The sequence below is a fragment of the Erpetoichthys calabaricus genome, chromosome 8 (assembly GCF_900747795.2).
Source record: "Erpetoichthys calabaricus chromosome 8, fErpCal1.3, whole genome shotgun sequence".
Lineage (NCBI taxonomy): Eukaryota > Metazoa > Chordata > Cladistia > Polypteriformes > Polypteridae > Erpetoichthys > Erpetoichthys calabaricus.
In genome coordinates, this window is record NC_041401.2 from 13,081,632 (window position 1) to 13,095,697 (window position 14,066).

Consider the following 14,066-nt stretch of genomic DNA (forward strand, 5'->3'; position numbering starts at 1 on the left):
ATTGACTATATGAACGCCGTTACGGGTCTAAATAAATAAATTATTCTTTCTGGAACCTTCATGCGGATGGTTCTTTTGAGAACCAAAACTGGTTCCCCTTTGTAGCTCTGAAGAACCGCTCTGACACATTTATTTATTTATTTGTTTATTTATTTATTTATTTTTCTGCGCATGATTTAAAGTAAACGGATGCGTCTTAGTGTTTAAAGATTCACACCGTTATCAAAAAGTTGGTTACATTTCTTACCACATTTTCGTTAAAATCTTATTAATGGTATGCAAATAAACTAAATATTTTTGTAATTATTTCACATTTCACATAATGTAAATTTACATTAATAAAATTGACAAATGGGTTTTTCTAAACGATGCCATGGAGGGACCATTTTTGTTCTCAAAAGAAACATTCGCTGAAGGTTCCAGAAAGAACCTTTATTTATTTAGATCTGTAATTGTATTATTAAAAAAAAAAGCGCCAGAGTAGTTCTTCAGAGCGATGTCTTAGGGGAACCATTTTTGGTTCCCAAAAGACCCATCCACATGAAGGTTCCAGAAAAACCAAAACACTATTTATTTAGATCTGTAACAGACTTCATAAAGTAAAAGAAAACATGGAAATATGGTAACAGAATTGTGAAATACTAGCGGGTTTCTGATTTTAAGAGGACTGTTGTTATATACAATGACACGGGCTAAGTTCAGGTTTTCCTAATCTGTTAGTATCCTGCAGGGTAGCCTACTATACGTTAAAGATTTGATTGATTGATTGATTGATTGATTGATTGATTTTGCATATTGAAAAGTTTTTCAAAGCCCAAATAACCAACTTTATATGCAAAGAGCCCAGAATGAAATGGTGCTTTGTCAAGTAAAGGAACCACGAGGAACCTCACAACTTAGTAAAGTGCCATTAAAGAATTAGTATTTTTTGTAGTGTAGCTCCATAAACAGCCATGAATAGTTGATAAGCAGATTTGTGAAATAGCAATGGGTTCTTGATTTTAAAAGGGCACTTACTGCATAACACAGATTCAGCTGAGGATGTCTTGATCAGTCAGTAGCCTGCTAGATTTTCCTATTGAAATTAGCTGTAAAAGTGTTGGCTTGCAGCAAACCTGTTACTGAGTTGTGTCACAAATAGGCCAGACAGCAGCCATTCTCTTTTTCCAAAACTTTAGTTAGTGCCGTCGGGCTTAGGTTCCCAAAGATCAACAGATTTAAGAACTCTTTTATTCGTAGAGGTACAAGCATTTTATTCTTATGTATACCAATGCTGAGCCTGTGTTTTTTTTTTTTCTTCTTCATTGCTACAAACAAATTTCCCTCTGGGATAATAAAGTTTAAAGTCTTAGTCTGCTATCGGTAGAGATTTCTGTTTTGTCCACACATTAGGAACCTTTTCAAAGCGCAAAGTACAAAATTCACATGCAAAGAACCCTTATCTGGCAATGAGTCTTTGAAGAACCATAGACCCCAGTAAAATGCCATTAATAATAATAATAAGAAGAAGAATTTTTAAGACTTTTATGGCCGATGTAATGTTGGATTGCATAGAGATATTATCAGACCTTTATAAATAAACTAAAGGCACAATGTGTGTAAGTGCGCTAAAACTGATCAGCTAATTTCAGACGTGTGCCGGAGTCTTAGAAAGAATGTAGTGTACGTTCGTTTTAGTGTTTGGACAAATATTTCTCGCATTTTTCTTTTGAGCGCCCAACTTACATTTTAGATTTGCCTTTTGTACCTATAATCTATAAGGCTGATTGCTTCTAGAAAAAATAAAAATACAAACAACTAGTTTCAAGGTTAGTGATAGACTTTTCTTTGAGTGAGCGCAGAACGTGGTTTAATTAAAATAATCAATACAGAAGGTTCGATAGAGAATATATGGACTTTTAAAATGAAATCAGTCTGCTTTTTCCTAGTGAACTTTTCTTGAACTCGTATCTCAGGCAGGGGGGCGGAGGAGTTTGGAATAGAATGGTTAACCTCTTCACAACCCTCCTTCAAGCAGAGTCAGGACTGAAGGGCTCTTCCGTTCCATAAAAGTCGAGCCTATGTAACAACAGTCAGGGCAAACGGCAACTGTGACTTTTCACAATAAAGTCACATCTCCGGACACTTTTTGTCTTATTGTTCTTATGATAATCCCCTACTGAACTCTGATCATCAAAGGCTTGACGAAGTACTACAGCCGAGGATCAGAGGATGACAGTGTAACCAAACACAAAGGAGACCTGACATAAGAGGCTATAGACCTAAATGGTGATCCCCGCCGATCTTCGTGGGGGTAGGAAAAAAGGTGATCTGCCAGGGGCAAAAAGCTTTCAGCATAGTAAAGTGCAGCGAAAATATATACTTTAAAATTTTGCCTACTAGAGACATCCTTGTTTTTTAATTATAGAATAATTAAGAAATAACAGCATATTAGTATTGTTTATCAAAGATCAGAAGAAATAAGAAAGGAGCTTTAAAATTAAAGAATGCTTTGATATTTTTTTTTCGGTCTCACAGAACCTGATTAGCACAGAAACTTCCCAGAGTGGGTGTTGTATATGCAGCAAGTGTAAACGGGTCATTTCAGTACATTTAATTGTCATATTGAGTTGAAAGGTGTCAGTATCTATCTATCTATCTATCTATCTATCTATCTATCTATCTATCTATCTATCTATCTATCTATCTATCTATCTATCTATCTGTCCGTCTGTTTTTCTGCTATATTATTTTCACTCCAGGTCTCATCCTTTATGTCTGACTGTCAGTGCGGTTTTTGGAATCAATTACTAAAAGCTTTTAGAGAGTATCTGGGCGAGCCCTAAGAGACTTGGCTTCTGCCGTACATAATATATGTTCGAGTCGCCCTGCCTAGTTTTAAACGACTTTTTTTTTAAAACGCGATATCTTCACGCGTGTTTTTAAAGAAATGAGACTTATTGTGAACCTTTATATAAGGGACATTTTTTTTCTTTCGTCTTTTCTTTTACCGGCATGAATTGTGCGAAAGCTTGAAGGCGGTCTGTGTTGTCACTACTGGAAGGACGATTGTGCTTTAAAGCACCCTCGCTCTTGAAAACTTGAGTTTTATTGTATAGTGAGGCAGCCAGTCAAACACGCACAACCTGACATATAACTAAGACTACTGCACTTAATTATATAAATCACGTCTGGAATGGTAAGAGTATTTTCCTTAATTTCTTCACAAAATAAATAGCTACTAATACAAGAATTGCACTGCAATGCCAATATTAGACCTATAATCGTAATTTTTTAGAAGAGACAATGAACACATTTATGTGCAGTACAATTCATACAAAACGGGCAAGTACTCTTAAAGGTGCCTACGTGGTTCTTCAGATTGATGCCATGTAGATGAACCATGTTTGACTCCCAAAAGAACACACATATACATGAAGATTCTAGGAAGAACCTTCATTTATTTAGATTGATAACTAGCCATGAATGGATGTGTGAAATACCAATGGATTCTGATTTCTGAAGGACTCTACTGCATGCAATAACGCAAACTAAGATTAGGTTTTCTTCATCTGTTGTATCAGAAGCCTAAACTTTTCATTAAAGGTTTCTTTTTGCCCAGATATTAGGAACCTTTTCAAAGTCCAAAGAATCCATCTCATGTTCAACGAACCTGTCCCAAAATGATATGGTTCTGTGTAAAGAAACACACAAGCATATATTAAGTGCTATTAAGGGTCCATGATTTTTAAGAGCGTACTGTGCTGCGTCACTGCCACTCCCTGTGTCAGCGATGTATGTAAGCATAAAAGACAATTACAGGATAGAAGTGATGCCTCGATTTATATTTTATTATGAAAAAAATGAAATATTAATACCAAGTTCCCGTGGTCAACCACACGAACACACATACAGTACTGTACAATTGGTTAAGAACAGTAGCTTCTTACAGAATATCAATGAACATAAAAAACAATAAGAATACGGTGTCTGAAAAAAATGATCAAACATCGCGTACAGAATACTGCTAGGGCTTTCCATTAAATAGCAGCATTGGTCTTTGTTCCTCCTGAGGCGTATAGTGCAGACATCATTAAGCACGGTTTATAACCTGAATATTTGTTGAATTTAAATTACATTTGTGCAACTGTTACAATTAAACCTTGTAGTCACAAATGCCAAACAGCAATCATGAAAAAACGAAACCAGTGATTTTTACATTCAGGTTTCTGTAGCCCTTTGGTTTTGTTGTCGCATATCACATTTCAAGGTTACAGTAGTTTGTTAAGTCTAGTAAGGCAGCATCATGTTACATTAGAATATCCATTTGGAAAATATGCGACATGAGCTCATTGTTAGAGGCAACTGCTGGAGCAACACAAACTTATACATGTAAACCGCACCATATATACATATATACAATCATAATTTAGCATATTATCAACACATATAGTGCAAAGAGCATTAGATTATCTTGAAAACTATAAATGAAATCCGTTTCCTGTTCCAATTAAATATACCAGTCAGTACAAAACAATAATAAAATATAATTTGGTATAGAAAATTAAATAACTTGAAAACGTAAAATCGTCATTTGTTGATTACACTTGACAATTTGGTTTGAAAGAAAGAAAGAAAGAAAGAAAGAAAGAAAGAAAGAAAGTTGTCTTTGGATTCTTCTGCAGTCATGATTTCATACCAAGTGTTCTACCTGGAGTGACGACCACTCTCAAGCCAGCATTTTTGGAGAATTAGATGGCGAAGAAGTTGGGGAATTGTTTTCAGAGGCAGATGTTTCAGAATTTTTACCCGAATGTGGTACCAGGCCATCTCTTTCTCTCTTTTTCTCTTTCATCCGTCGGTTTTGGAACCAGATTTTCACCTGAGTCTCGTTAAGCTGTAGCGTGTTGGCGATTTCTACTCTCCTCGACCTGGCCAGGTATTTATTGAAGTGAAATTCTTTTTCGAGTTCCGTCAGCTGTTTCGTCGTGAAATTTGTTCGGGCTACAGCAGAGGGGTTAGGATGTCCTTGTTCTCTCGCTTTACCTGAGGATCAATGCGACAAGAAATACATCAGAATCAGAAGAAATAATTGTTTTATAGCCATATTGTATGTATTCAGTCACCAAGTGAAGCTACAATTGAGAAGAAACCAAACGTTTCAAAATAACTACAAGCTGTATGCCTTGGTTAAATTAGAAAAGGACTTGCATACCCTTTTAAAATAAAGGGGCATACCCTTTTAAAATAAAGGGGCCAGAGTAGTTTTTCAATAGCTGAACCATATTTAGTTGCCAAAAGAATTATCTACATGAAGGATCCGGAAAGTGCCTGGATTTATACAAATCCGTAACAGTTAAATGAATAGATGATGACAGATTTGTGAAATACAAATGGATTCTTAATTTTCAAAGGACTCTCGCTGCATAAAATATGGCAAGCTAAGTTCAGGTTTTCTTGGTCGGTGAGTATATTCTGCTGGGTAGTCTATCAAGATTTCTGTTTCATCCACATTTTAGAAACCTTTTTAACGCCCAACGGAACAACTTTATGTGCAAAGAACCCTTCCCAGAATGAAATGGTTCCTTAATGGGTCCGATCCACAAGGAATCACACAGTACCGTTAAAGAACCGTTATTTTTAACAGTGTGGTTCAAGCAAGGACAGTGTTAAAAAAATAAGTGTCAAGGTGACGTATAACGTCAATAACATCAGCAATAATACTACTACTATTACCAGTAATAATAAAAATATAATAATAACAACAGAGACATCAAACCGTTCTCACTGCAAGACAAGTAAACATAATAAATTCAGTACTAGCAATAATTGTGTTTTTGTCTCAAACCACTGTCCATCACGTGAAGACACATCAATCTCTTTGTTTAGTCACAAAACATTCGTCAATATACCCATCAATGTTCTGTACTTTCTAATACACTCTCATCTCATCAAGGCAGGAAGTGCGCAAGTCAGGAGCCAATCCCGGGCGGGATGCCATTCCATCGGGTTATTGACTTTGTCGTTATGACTTAAATTCCTTACGGCTTGCAAATTTTGCTGAAAAAAAAATCAGTTAAACTCTAACCACGATATTAAATATACATTACAACTAATCAGTGAACGAAATCCCACTTACTGTTTTTGGCATTGCTCCTTTTCACTTTCATCCACTCGAATGTACCGTAAGCGGGTTGTGATTCATCTCTCACCGGGTTCGTTTTATGGTAGCTTCCATTCAAAGGAGGATGTGATTCAAATCTTACGGGATAAAAATCTTGAGGTTCTCTTTGATACTGGCTGTAATTGTCTTGCTCTCTGTGGTCTAAAGCAGACGGCCCGTGAATAAGTGAAAACAATCCATTTCCTAAGTTTGCAGAGGTCATGCACTGGACGTGTGTCCCACTGTCATTCGCTTCGTTATGAGTCTCGTATGCCAAATCATATTCTGGCCCTTGGCCTAGAAAGCTGAAGTCTGCAGCAGTTGGAATGCCATCACAGGATAATCCAAAAGTTCCTTGAGGGAAGCTTGTTGCAGATACCGGACGAACGTGCTGCTGATCGTGACAATTTGCACCTATCGGAGTGCTCCCCACTCCCTCCCTGCTGAAGGAATCATATCGCGAAGGAAAAGGCCTCTGCTCGGAATGGCAAAACTTGGCGGACAAAGTCAGGATGTCTCCGCTCGAAAAATAGTCAAAATAATTGTTCATTTCCGCCTGTCTAGTGTATTATCTCTACCGTGAATGATTGCTCGCTTACTGTTCCTGATTACATACTGTACTTCCTAAGCTCAAGATGTAAATATTAGGGAATGACGAGCAGGCGTGGTCATGTGCCGCAAGTGACCAATCACTTGGCACTATGTCTGAGAGCATACGTTTTAAGCTTCTCTCAGCAGTAGGTAGGGAAACTTTGTTGGTCTGATTACTTTCTTGAAGGATATGGACATGGCAGTCTTTTGAAGATTTAGAAGCGGGAACTAAGAAGTAAGTAAGGTTTACAGGACCTGCCTAATGGGTGGTCATTTTTCCCCTTTAACAGTGTGTGCCTGTGAGAGTGTGCGGTGGAAGGAATTCGGTGCCTTGTTAATCGTTTTTTGTTTAAACAACATGTTTGATTATAAAACTACACGCGCATAATTCCTTTATGATATTTAAATTGGCATGTACTTTTCTCATTGGCTCGTTTGACCGTATCAAAATATAAACGTTCCTTGATATTTTTCAGAGGGACGTAAATAAGTTGGTCACAAAGATGATTTTCATATTTTTCTTTCTTTCTTTCATTCTCTTTCTTTCAAGCAGTATTGTGGTTGATTTAATTGATGCAAAATATAAAGCAGAAATGCAAAATTTTACGTTTAGAATTTGGATTTTTTCTTTCTTTCTTACGTTTTTTCAAAAAGAATTATTATTGATTTAATTGATGCCAAATAAAAATAAGCAAAAATACAATAAGTCACATTTTAAAACAAGTTCATTTTAAAATCCTGCACGGGCACTGTCGAAGATGGGCCTGTTCAAACTTTGGTGATCAGGTCAACTAGAAAATTACATTTTTTTCCCAATTATAAAGTAAAGTCTGAGCTAACTGTTATGGTTGTACTTCCATCAATATTAAATCCCAATGCTGTTTTTATTTACACGTATGCATTTATATGTATTTTTTAAATTTACGAATCATGTCCATATCCGTATTTGTTTCTCTTTCTGATTATTTAGTACATGTCGTGTAAATAAATTTAAAAGTATGTCGTCTGTATTATAACTGAAATCAGTTTTCATGTGTGCAACTGTTCCTACTTCATGTTGTTAATGTATAGCTTAGACATTTTCAATTTATGTTTATCATCGTAGTGGCATTTTTATTAAATGTTTTCCAAACACACTGCAAAATCGTCAGTATTAAATTAACTTTTACAGTGTTAAACTAACATTTAAAAATCCGTTTACGGAGTCTTTTTCATGCATGCACTTTCAAGTGTTAATTTGTATGATTTTGAAATATATAAAACTTGTTGGCGTTGTTGTTAGTTTAACACCAACAATCATGCTCTGCACGAAGAAGACGATCAAACTGCGGAGCTCAAATACTCTTGCAGTAATATGCAGTTATTTAACTTTAGATCAAATGTCTAATAACAACTAGTTATATTTGACTTCTGCTATATGCATTTCAAAAGCGCATTTACGGCATAAAATATATTACATATAAATATAAAGAATTATTATCATTATTATTATCATCATACATGTGCGAAAGGCGTCTCGTGTGAAAGAGTGCTTGAATGTGTTTATTGTATTTTATTTGTGTATTTATTATGTGGAAAGAGAGGAGTCGTGTGTTTTGTGTGTGTGTGTGTGCGTGGTGTGTGTGTTATTATGTGTGAGGTGAGGAACGCGGCAGCCCAGTGTGCTTGTGAGGAAGTGAGACCGATTATGTGTTTGCCTGCCAGATTGAAGGACTGAGGGAAGACGCTTCCAGCAAGGAAAATGTCCTTATATTCTTAAGGGTAACATTGTTTAGAGAGAGATCATTTTTATCATTTATGCGTTTTTTATTTTTTTGTGTGTTTACCTTATGTGCCGTTATTGTTATATGGTCATTGGTGTTAAAATTGAATGTAATATAACAACAACGGCATATAGTTATCCCCATAAAGCTGAATTTGATTACAGTGTGCGTCCGTGTTAATGTGTGCGTGTGTTAAATGGACTGTTTGCACCTAAGCCAAGGAAAGTCGAAGGCGAGAAATTCAGATTCCTCTTTTTACTATGCAATCTCCTGAAACGAGAACGTGACAGATTGCTTTTAGAATACTGAAGCGCGATAACGCGGCTTTGAAATACTGTGATTTCTGTTTTTCAGATTTATCTTTTGGCGGGTTCTGCTGAGCGCATCCCAGCTGGCCTTGCTTTGTTCCGAAGAAGGAGGAATGGCTGTCGTTGGAAAAAAAAAAAAAAAACAGTGCACAAGCAAATGATTGATGAAGTCGTAATAATACCCCACTGACAACTGCGCAGCAGCAGCAAAACACCACTGCCACCTCGTCTCCCAATCCTATCTTGTTTTTTTTTCTTTACTTTCACAGATTATCTTGTGCCCAACTACAAAAAATATGTTTTGTCACAGAAGTAAACAAAATGTCTGTATGTGTTTTTTCTACTTTTTTCCCCCTGAATTTCCAAATCTAAATCGGGGGCCTGCCCTCTGGTCACGTGGTTTCCGACATCTCTCCCTGACTGAAGGAAACAAAACAAAGGAAAATAAGAACAAGTTGAAATCTTTTAAAAACTCTTCTCCCACAATAAACATACGCTTTCCCTGCACTTTCGAAGAGCTTAATACATATTAATCAATTGCATATGATTAGTTCAACAATTACTTAATGGACAGATAGGGCTGGTTTCTATGTAGGTTAATCAGTTCTGCTTTGTTTTATGTGTGTTTGGACAAATCTGTGTCTTTTACTTGTACTAATTCTGTTTTTAGCAATTTGTAAAATTAATACTTGCATTATACCGCTCTGCGCGTGCACTCAGTGAAGAGCGCTAGACAAAAATAACCTGAATTGGATTGATAATGACTTGATAGACAGAGAGTGGATGGATGACTATATGTTTATCACATTACATTTCAAACAACATGTGGTTCAATTAAAGAACTTAATTCATGCCTTCAAATTTTCAACTTATGAAACAACCGTGTGATATGTCCATTTTCTGAATTCGTTTAGTGGTGTTGCCTTATCCTTAAAATTATATGCTTGGTAAAAATTAAGTAGTTTAATCTCCACCTACGCATGTGCACGCATAAACACCCGTATGTTTGTATTTGCCCAGTCAACATAAGTAATGTGCAAAATTTAAAAATAAATCAACCATTTTTTTTGTTTTCTTGTTTAATAAATGTTTTTATATATGTATAATACCAAAATAATGTGTTTTAAAGCGTTAAAACGAATGAGGAAAATAACTCGTTTTCCAATACGTTTCTGTAAATTAAAATACTTTCATTGTAAGAAATGACTACATTGAAGAACATAGTTTGTTTTGTTTTTTTAATATGGTGTTTAGGTGGTAAGGTTTTGGACCGCAAACTCTGAGGTTGGGGGTTCAATCCCGCTGCTCGCACTGTGTGACCATGAGCAAGTCACTTCACCTGTCAGGGAAAAAAATATAACCACTTGTATCTCTCAAATGTTATAAGTCACATTGGACAAAGGTGTCATCCATATAAAAAATAAATATTTTTAATGCATTTTTATACGGCGCTTGAAACTGTCCTGGTAGCATGCAGTGCAACCCTGTAGGACATCAGCCCATCACAGATCCCTAAAGCAGTGAGTTAGTAAACAGTGTGAAATTAACTAATTAAGACTTAGAATGTGTGTGTGCGTGTGTGTGTGTGTGTGTATATATATATATATATATATATATATATATATATATATATATATATATATATATATATATATATGTATATATATATATAGCCATACTGTATATGGAATCCTTTTAAGGATTACTTTAGCACTTTAAGACTTAAGTTTAAAATTGGCGAATTTGCTGTGTGATTTCAATGTTTACACGAATCATTTTTCTGTTTAGTAATGGACTATGTCGAGCAAGTTCAACTTGTTTAGACGAAAGAAAGAAAGAAAGAAAGAAAGAAAGAAAGAAAGAAAGAAAGAAAGAAAAATATTTTTGTGTACTGAGTACAACAAACAACCTAGTATTGTCCCAAGATGTATATACGATACACTTATCTTTCTGTTTCTTTGTGTTTTCAGGTTAATTATTTTTATTATGACATAATAGTAGAGACATCTATCCCAAAAATTAAAAAAATGAATATATTATAACAAGACTCCAAAACAACTCCCAAAGAAAACTGCATAGAGGTATTAGTCTAATGTAGAAAACAACTATAAGTTGTTTCTTGTTTACTAATGATAGATAGATAGATAGATAGATAGATAGATAGATAGATAGATAGATAGATAGATAGATAGATGTGATTAACATTATATAATAGATTGAATTGATTAAAGTAAGAACAGGACAATTATCTTATGAAGGATAGATATGATAGATGACCAATAGCAAGTCACCATTTAACCAATGTAACCATGTGATAAATCAGCCAACTTAATAACAAGACAGATAGATGCCATACTGATCACATTAAACTGCGTGCGATGTCTGCAGTATTTACTATTCGGTTAAACAAGAGCACGAGCAGTATTTTATTGTTCATATTGAAACGAAAACAATGGAGACAGTCGTTACAGTCTTTAGTATTTATTTCTGAAACACTGTACAACAAGAAAGATAGCAACAAGAATGGTAATACACAGCAAACTCGCCAAGGTTAAATTATTACTTAAAGTGTGCATATAGACACTGTTTCCTTATAGGCTGTGCATTTGTAAGGGTCACTTGAACATGAATGAGAAGTAATTTAACAATGGTGAATTTGCTATGTAACTCGGATTAAGTACAACAAAACAATCTATCGAAACCTTAAAACGATAGTTGATGGAATTCCGAGGTGCAAATACTTTCAACCAAAAAATTAAAGGTGTCGCAAGGAACGCCTTCTTGGTCATTGTCAAACACCGATAGTTTTGGTGGATTTATAGTCAAAGGTTCAATAGAAAGTGAGTCCAAATCATCTATAGTGGTCATAATAAAACTTTCAGGACTGTCAGTAGCAGATGGATAATTCTTCAGGTTATTAAGTGAAAAATCGGTTTCGTTTGTCATCTGCAACTCTTCATGATTTGAACTTTCTGAAAAAGGACCCGGAACATTCAGTTCTTCTTCGTTGTTGGCGAATTCCCTTCTTCTGTTTTCTCCGCAGTCTTGATTCAGCATATTCCGAGGACTCCCAATCATCTGCTGATCATCGACATTGTTTTCAAAAGAATGTTTTTCCTCGAATACTTTCCCTTGTTTAAATCTCGACTGTCTTTTATGCTTCATGCGCCTGTTCTGAAACCAGACTTTCACTTGCCTCTCTGTTAAATCTAACAAAGCCGCGATTTCAATTCGGCGTGGTCTACACAGGTATCTGTTATAATGAAACTCTTTCTCTAATTCCAGCAGCTGAGTATTCGTGTAGGTTGTTCTTAGTCGTCGTGAACCATCGATGGGGCTACAGCATGTGTAGCTGTCCGCGTAGTCTTCATTGTCTAGAACAGAAGGAGGGGGACATGTTACACAGACTCCCACAGATATATCAGCACCCACATATGGCCTTTTGTTCTCAGTCATTTTGTTAAACGTTCAGCAAAACGAAAATATTTGTGTTTAATTTAAATTTTGTCATAATCATTTTAGGGAATTGTTTTATTTTGAAATATTTGGATCTTTCACTTAATATTTGGACTATAAAAGCCGTCTCATTCATCGAAGTTCGTGGCATTTTTCATTAATATCGATGAAGAGAGGAAACTGGTATTTTGGTGATGATTGAATTATACTCATTTATATATATATATATATATATATATATATATATATGTGTGTGTGTGTGTGTGTGTGTGTGTGTGTGTGTGTGTGTATACTAAGCTATCTTCCTTCCTGAGCCACATCAACCTGCAACAAACACATACCCCCCCCCCCCATCCCCCATTCACTGGAGGATTATATATTGCTTTACTATGGTGCCAACATAATCCAGGTTCACTCCAAGAGTATTCTTTCTTGTCACATAATGTGTAATATTTACTAATACTTTCCATAATGGTGAAAGGCGCTATACTAAATATGGATACGTGGTTGCCAATAGCTTACATGATTTGTGCTGTGAGGTCGTATGTCCGTACATTAAGATGGCGGCCTGCTGAGCGACACAAAATGGCATAGTGCATCTTATGCAGTGCGGTACTCCCGTCCTATAGCATCCCGAACCCTCCTTACACAACTGTAACACAGTTATAGCTGTTGTTAAAGAGTCCTGGAAAATAATTCTATCTATCTATCTATCTATCTATCTATCTATCTATCTATCTATCTATCTATCTATCTATCTATCTATCTATCTATCTATCTGTCTGTCTGTCTGTCTGTCTGTCTGTCTGTCTGTATCGCATCATTGTATTAAATAAATACTTAGACTATAAGGTGCCACTTGGGCTTCACTAACCTTCATTTGAAGATGCAGAGGACAGAGTCCCCGTCGTTGAGTTTGCTTTTCTTTTATGCGCTTTCTTCTCTTTCATCCAGGCATATTCCACGGGTATGCCATCCAAACCGCCTCTCTCAGCATCTTGCGAAGTTTGGTCTCTTTCCCTTTGATATGAGTTTCCAGAGTTCTGAGCAGCAATGCCTCGTTCAGAGGGATGGCGAATCAGTGTTGAATCTGCAAGCGATGACTGCTTGATTGATGAACTTTGAAATGTGTCGCCCAGACGAGGAAAGGATGTGAGGCATTCCGCTAAAGAAGGCTCGCTGTTGATAAATCCGACCTCTCGCTCAAAAGTACAGTTCATAGCGGCTTTCCAGCGGTTCGGTGTATTTATTTCTTTATGTTCTTTTTTTAATTCCTGCCTAATCACAATAGTAGCTTGTTTATTATCAAATCAAATATTCTAAAACGATTTAGCTAGCTAGCATTTATTAAAGTATGCCTATATTGAATTCACGGGGACAGCGATGAAATGGGGGAATGAATTTACAGTCACATGATCTTCCGGACCAATGACAGGAGTTAGCAATAAAAAGAACATTCTAAGAGAATCGGACAATTCATAAGGAATATGTTTATTTTAACATCCGCGTCTGTATCCTTTTTCTTGATTTGAATCATAATTTGTATTTCTCCCTGATAATTTTGTGATGAGTGTTTTAAAAGTGCGAGCTGGTCTGCAATTAATCAAAACCCCTCTTTGCTTGGAAAACGAGGAAGACAAATTAATTAATCTTGTGCGTTGTCACAAAGGTAGTGAGTGTCAAGCAGCAGAAGAAAGAGCTCAAGCTGGGGGTTTATAGCTACTCTGACTTGAAGGGCTGGCGCTGGGCCGTCTTCGGATTGCTTCATTGGATTTAAATAGGTTTACCAGTCGAGTCTTTTAAAGT

At 36.1% G+C, this 14,066-nt stretch overlaps 2 protein-coding genes across 2 annotated transcripts; both read right to left on the reverse strand.

Annotated features, from left to right (window-relative positions):
• Positions 1-3,809: 3,809 nt before the first annotated feature.
• On the reverse strand, positions 3,810-6,703 carry LOC114655333 (homeobox protein Hox-D1-like). Its single transcript, XM_028806238.2, has 2 exons — positions 6,119-6,703; positions 3,810-5,025 (listed from the first exon to the last, which is right to left on the reverse strand). The coding sequence occupies exons 1-2, from the start codon at positions 6,690-6,692 to the stop codon at positions 4,709-4,711; spliced, it is 891 nt and encodes a 296-aa protein (XP_028662071.1). The 5' UTR covers positions 6,693-6,703; the 3' UTR covers positions 3,810-4,708.
• Positions 6,704-11,269: 4,566 nt separating this feature from the next.
• LOC114656504 (homeobox protein Hox-A2-like) lies at positions 11,270-13,563 on the reverse strand. The gene is made up of 2 exons (XM_028808160.2): positions 13,135-13,563; positions 11,270-12,178 (listed from the first exon to the last, which is right to left on the reverse strand). Exons 1-2 carry the CDS (start codon positions 13,478-13,480, stop codon positions 11,508-11,510), a joined length of 1,017 nt encoding a protein of 338 aa, XP_028663993.1. The 5' UTR covers positions 13,481-13,563; the 3' UTR covers positions 11,270-11,507.
• Positions 13,564-14,066: the final 503 nt, after the last annotated feature.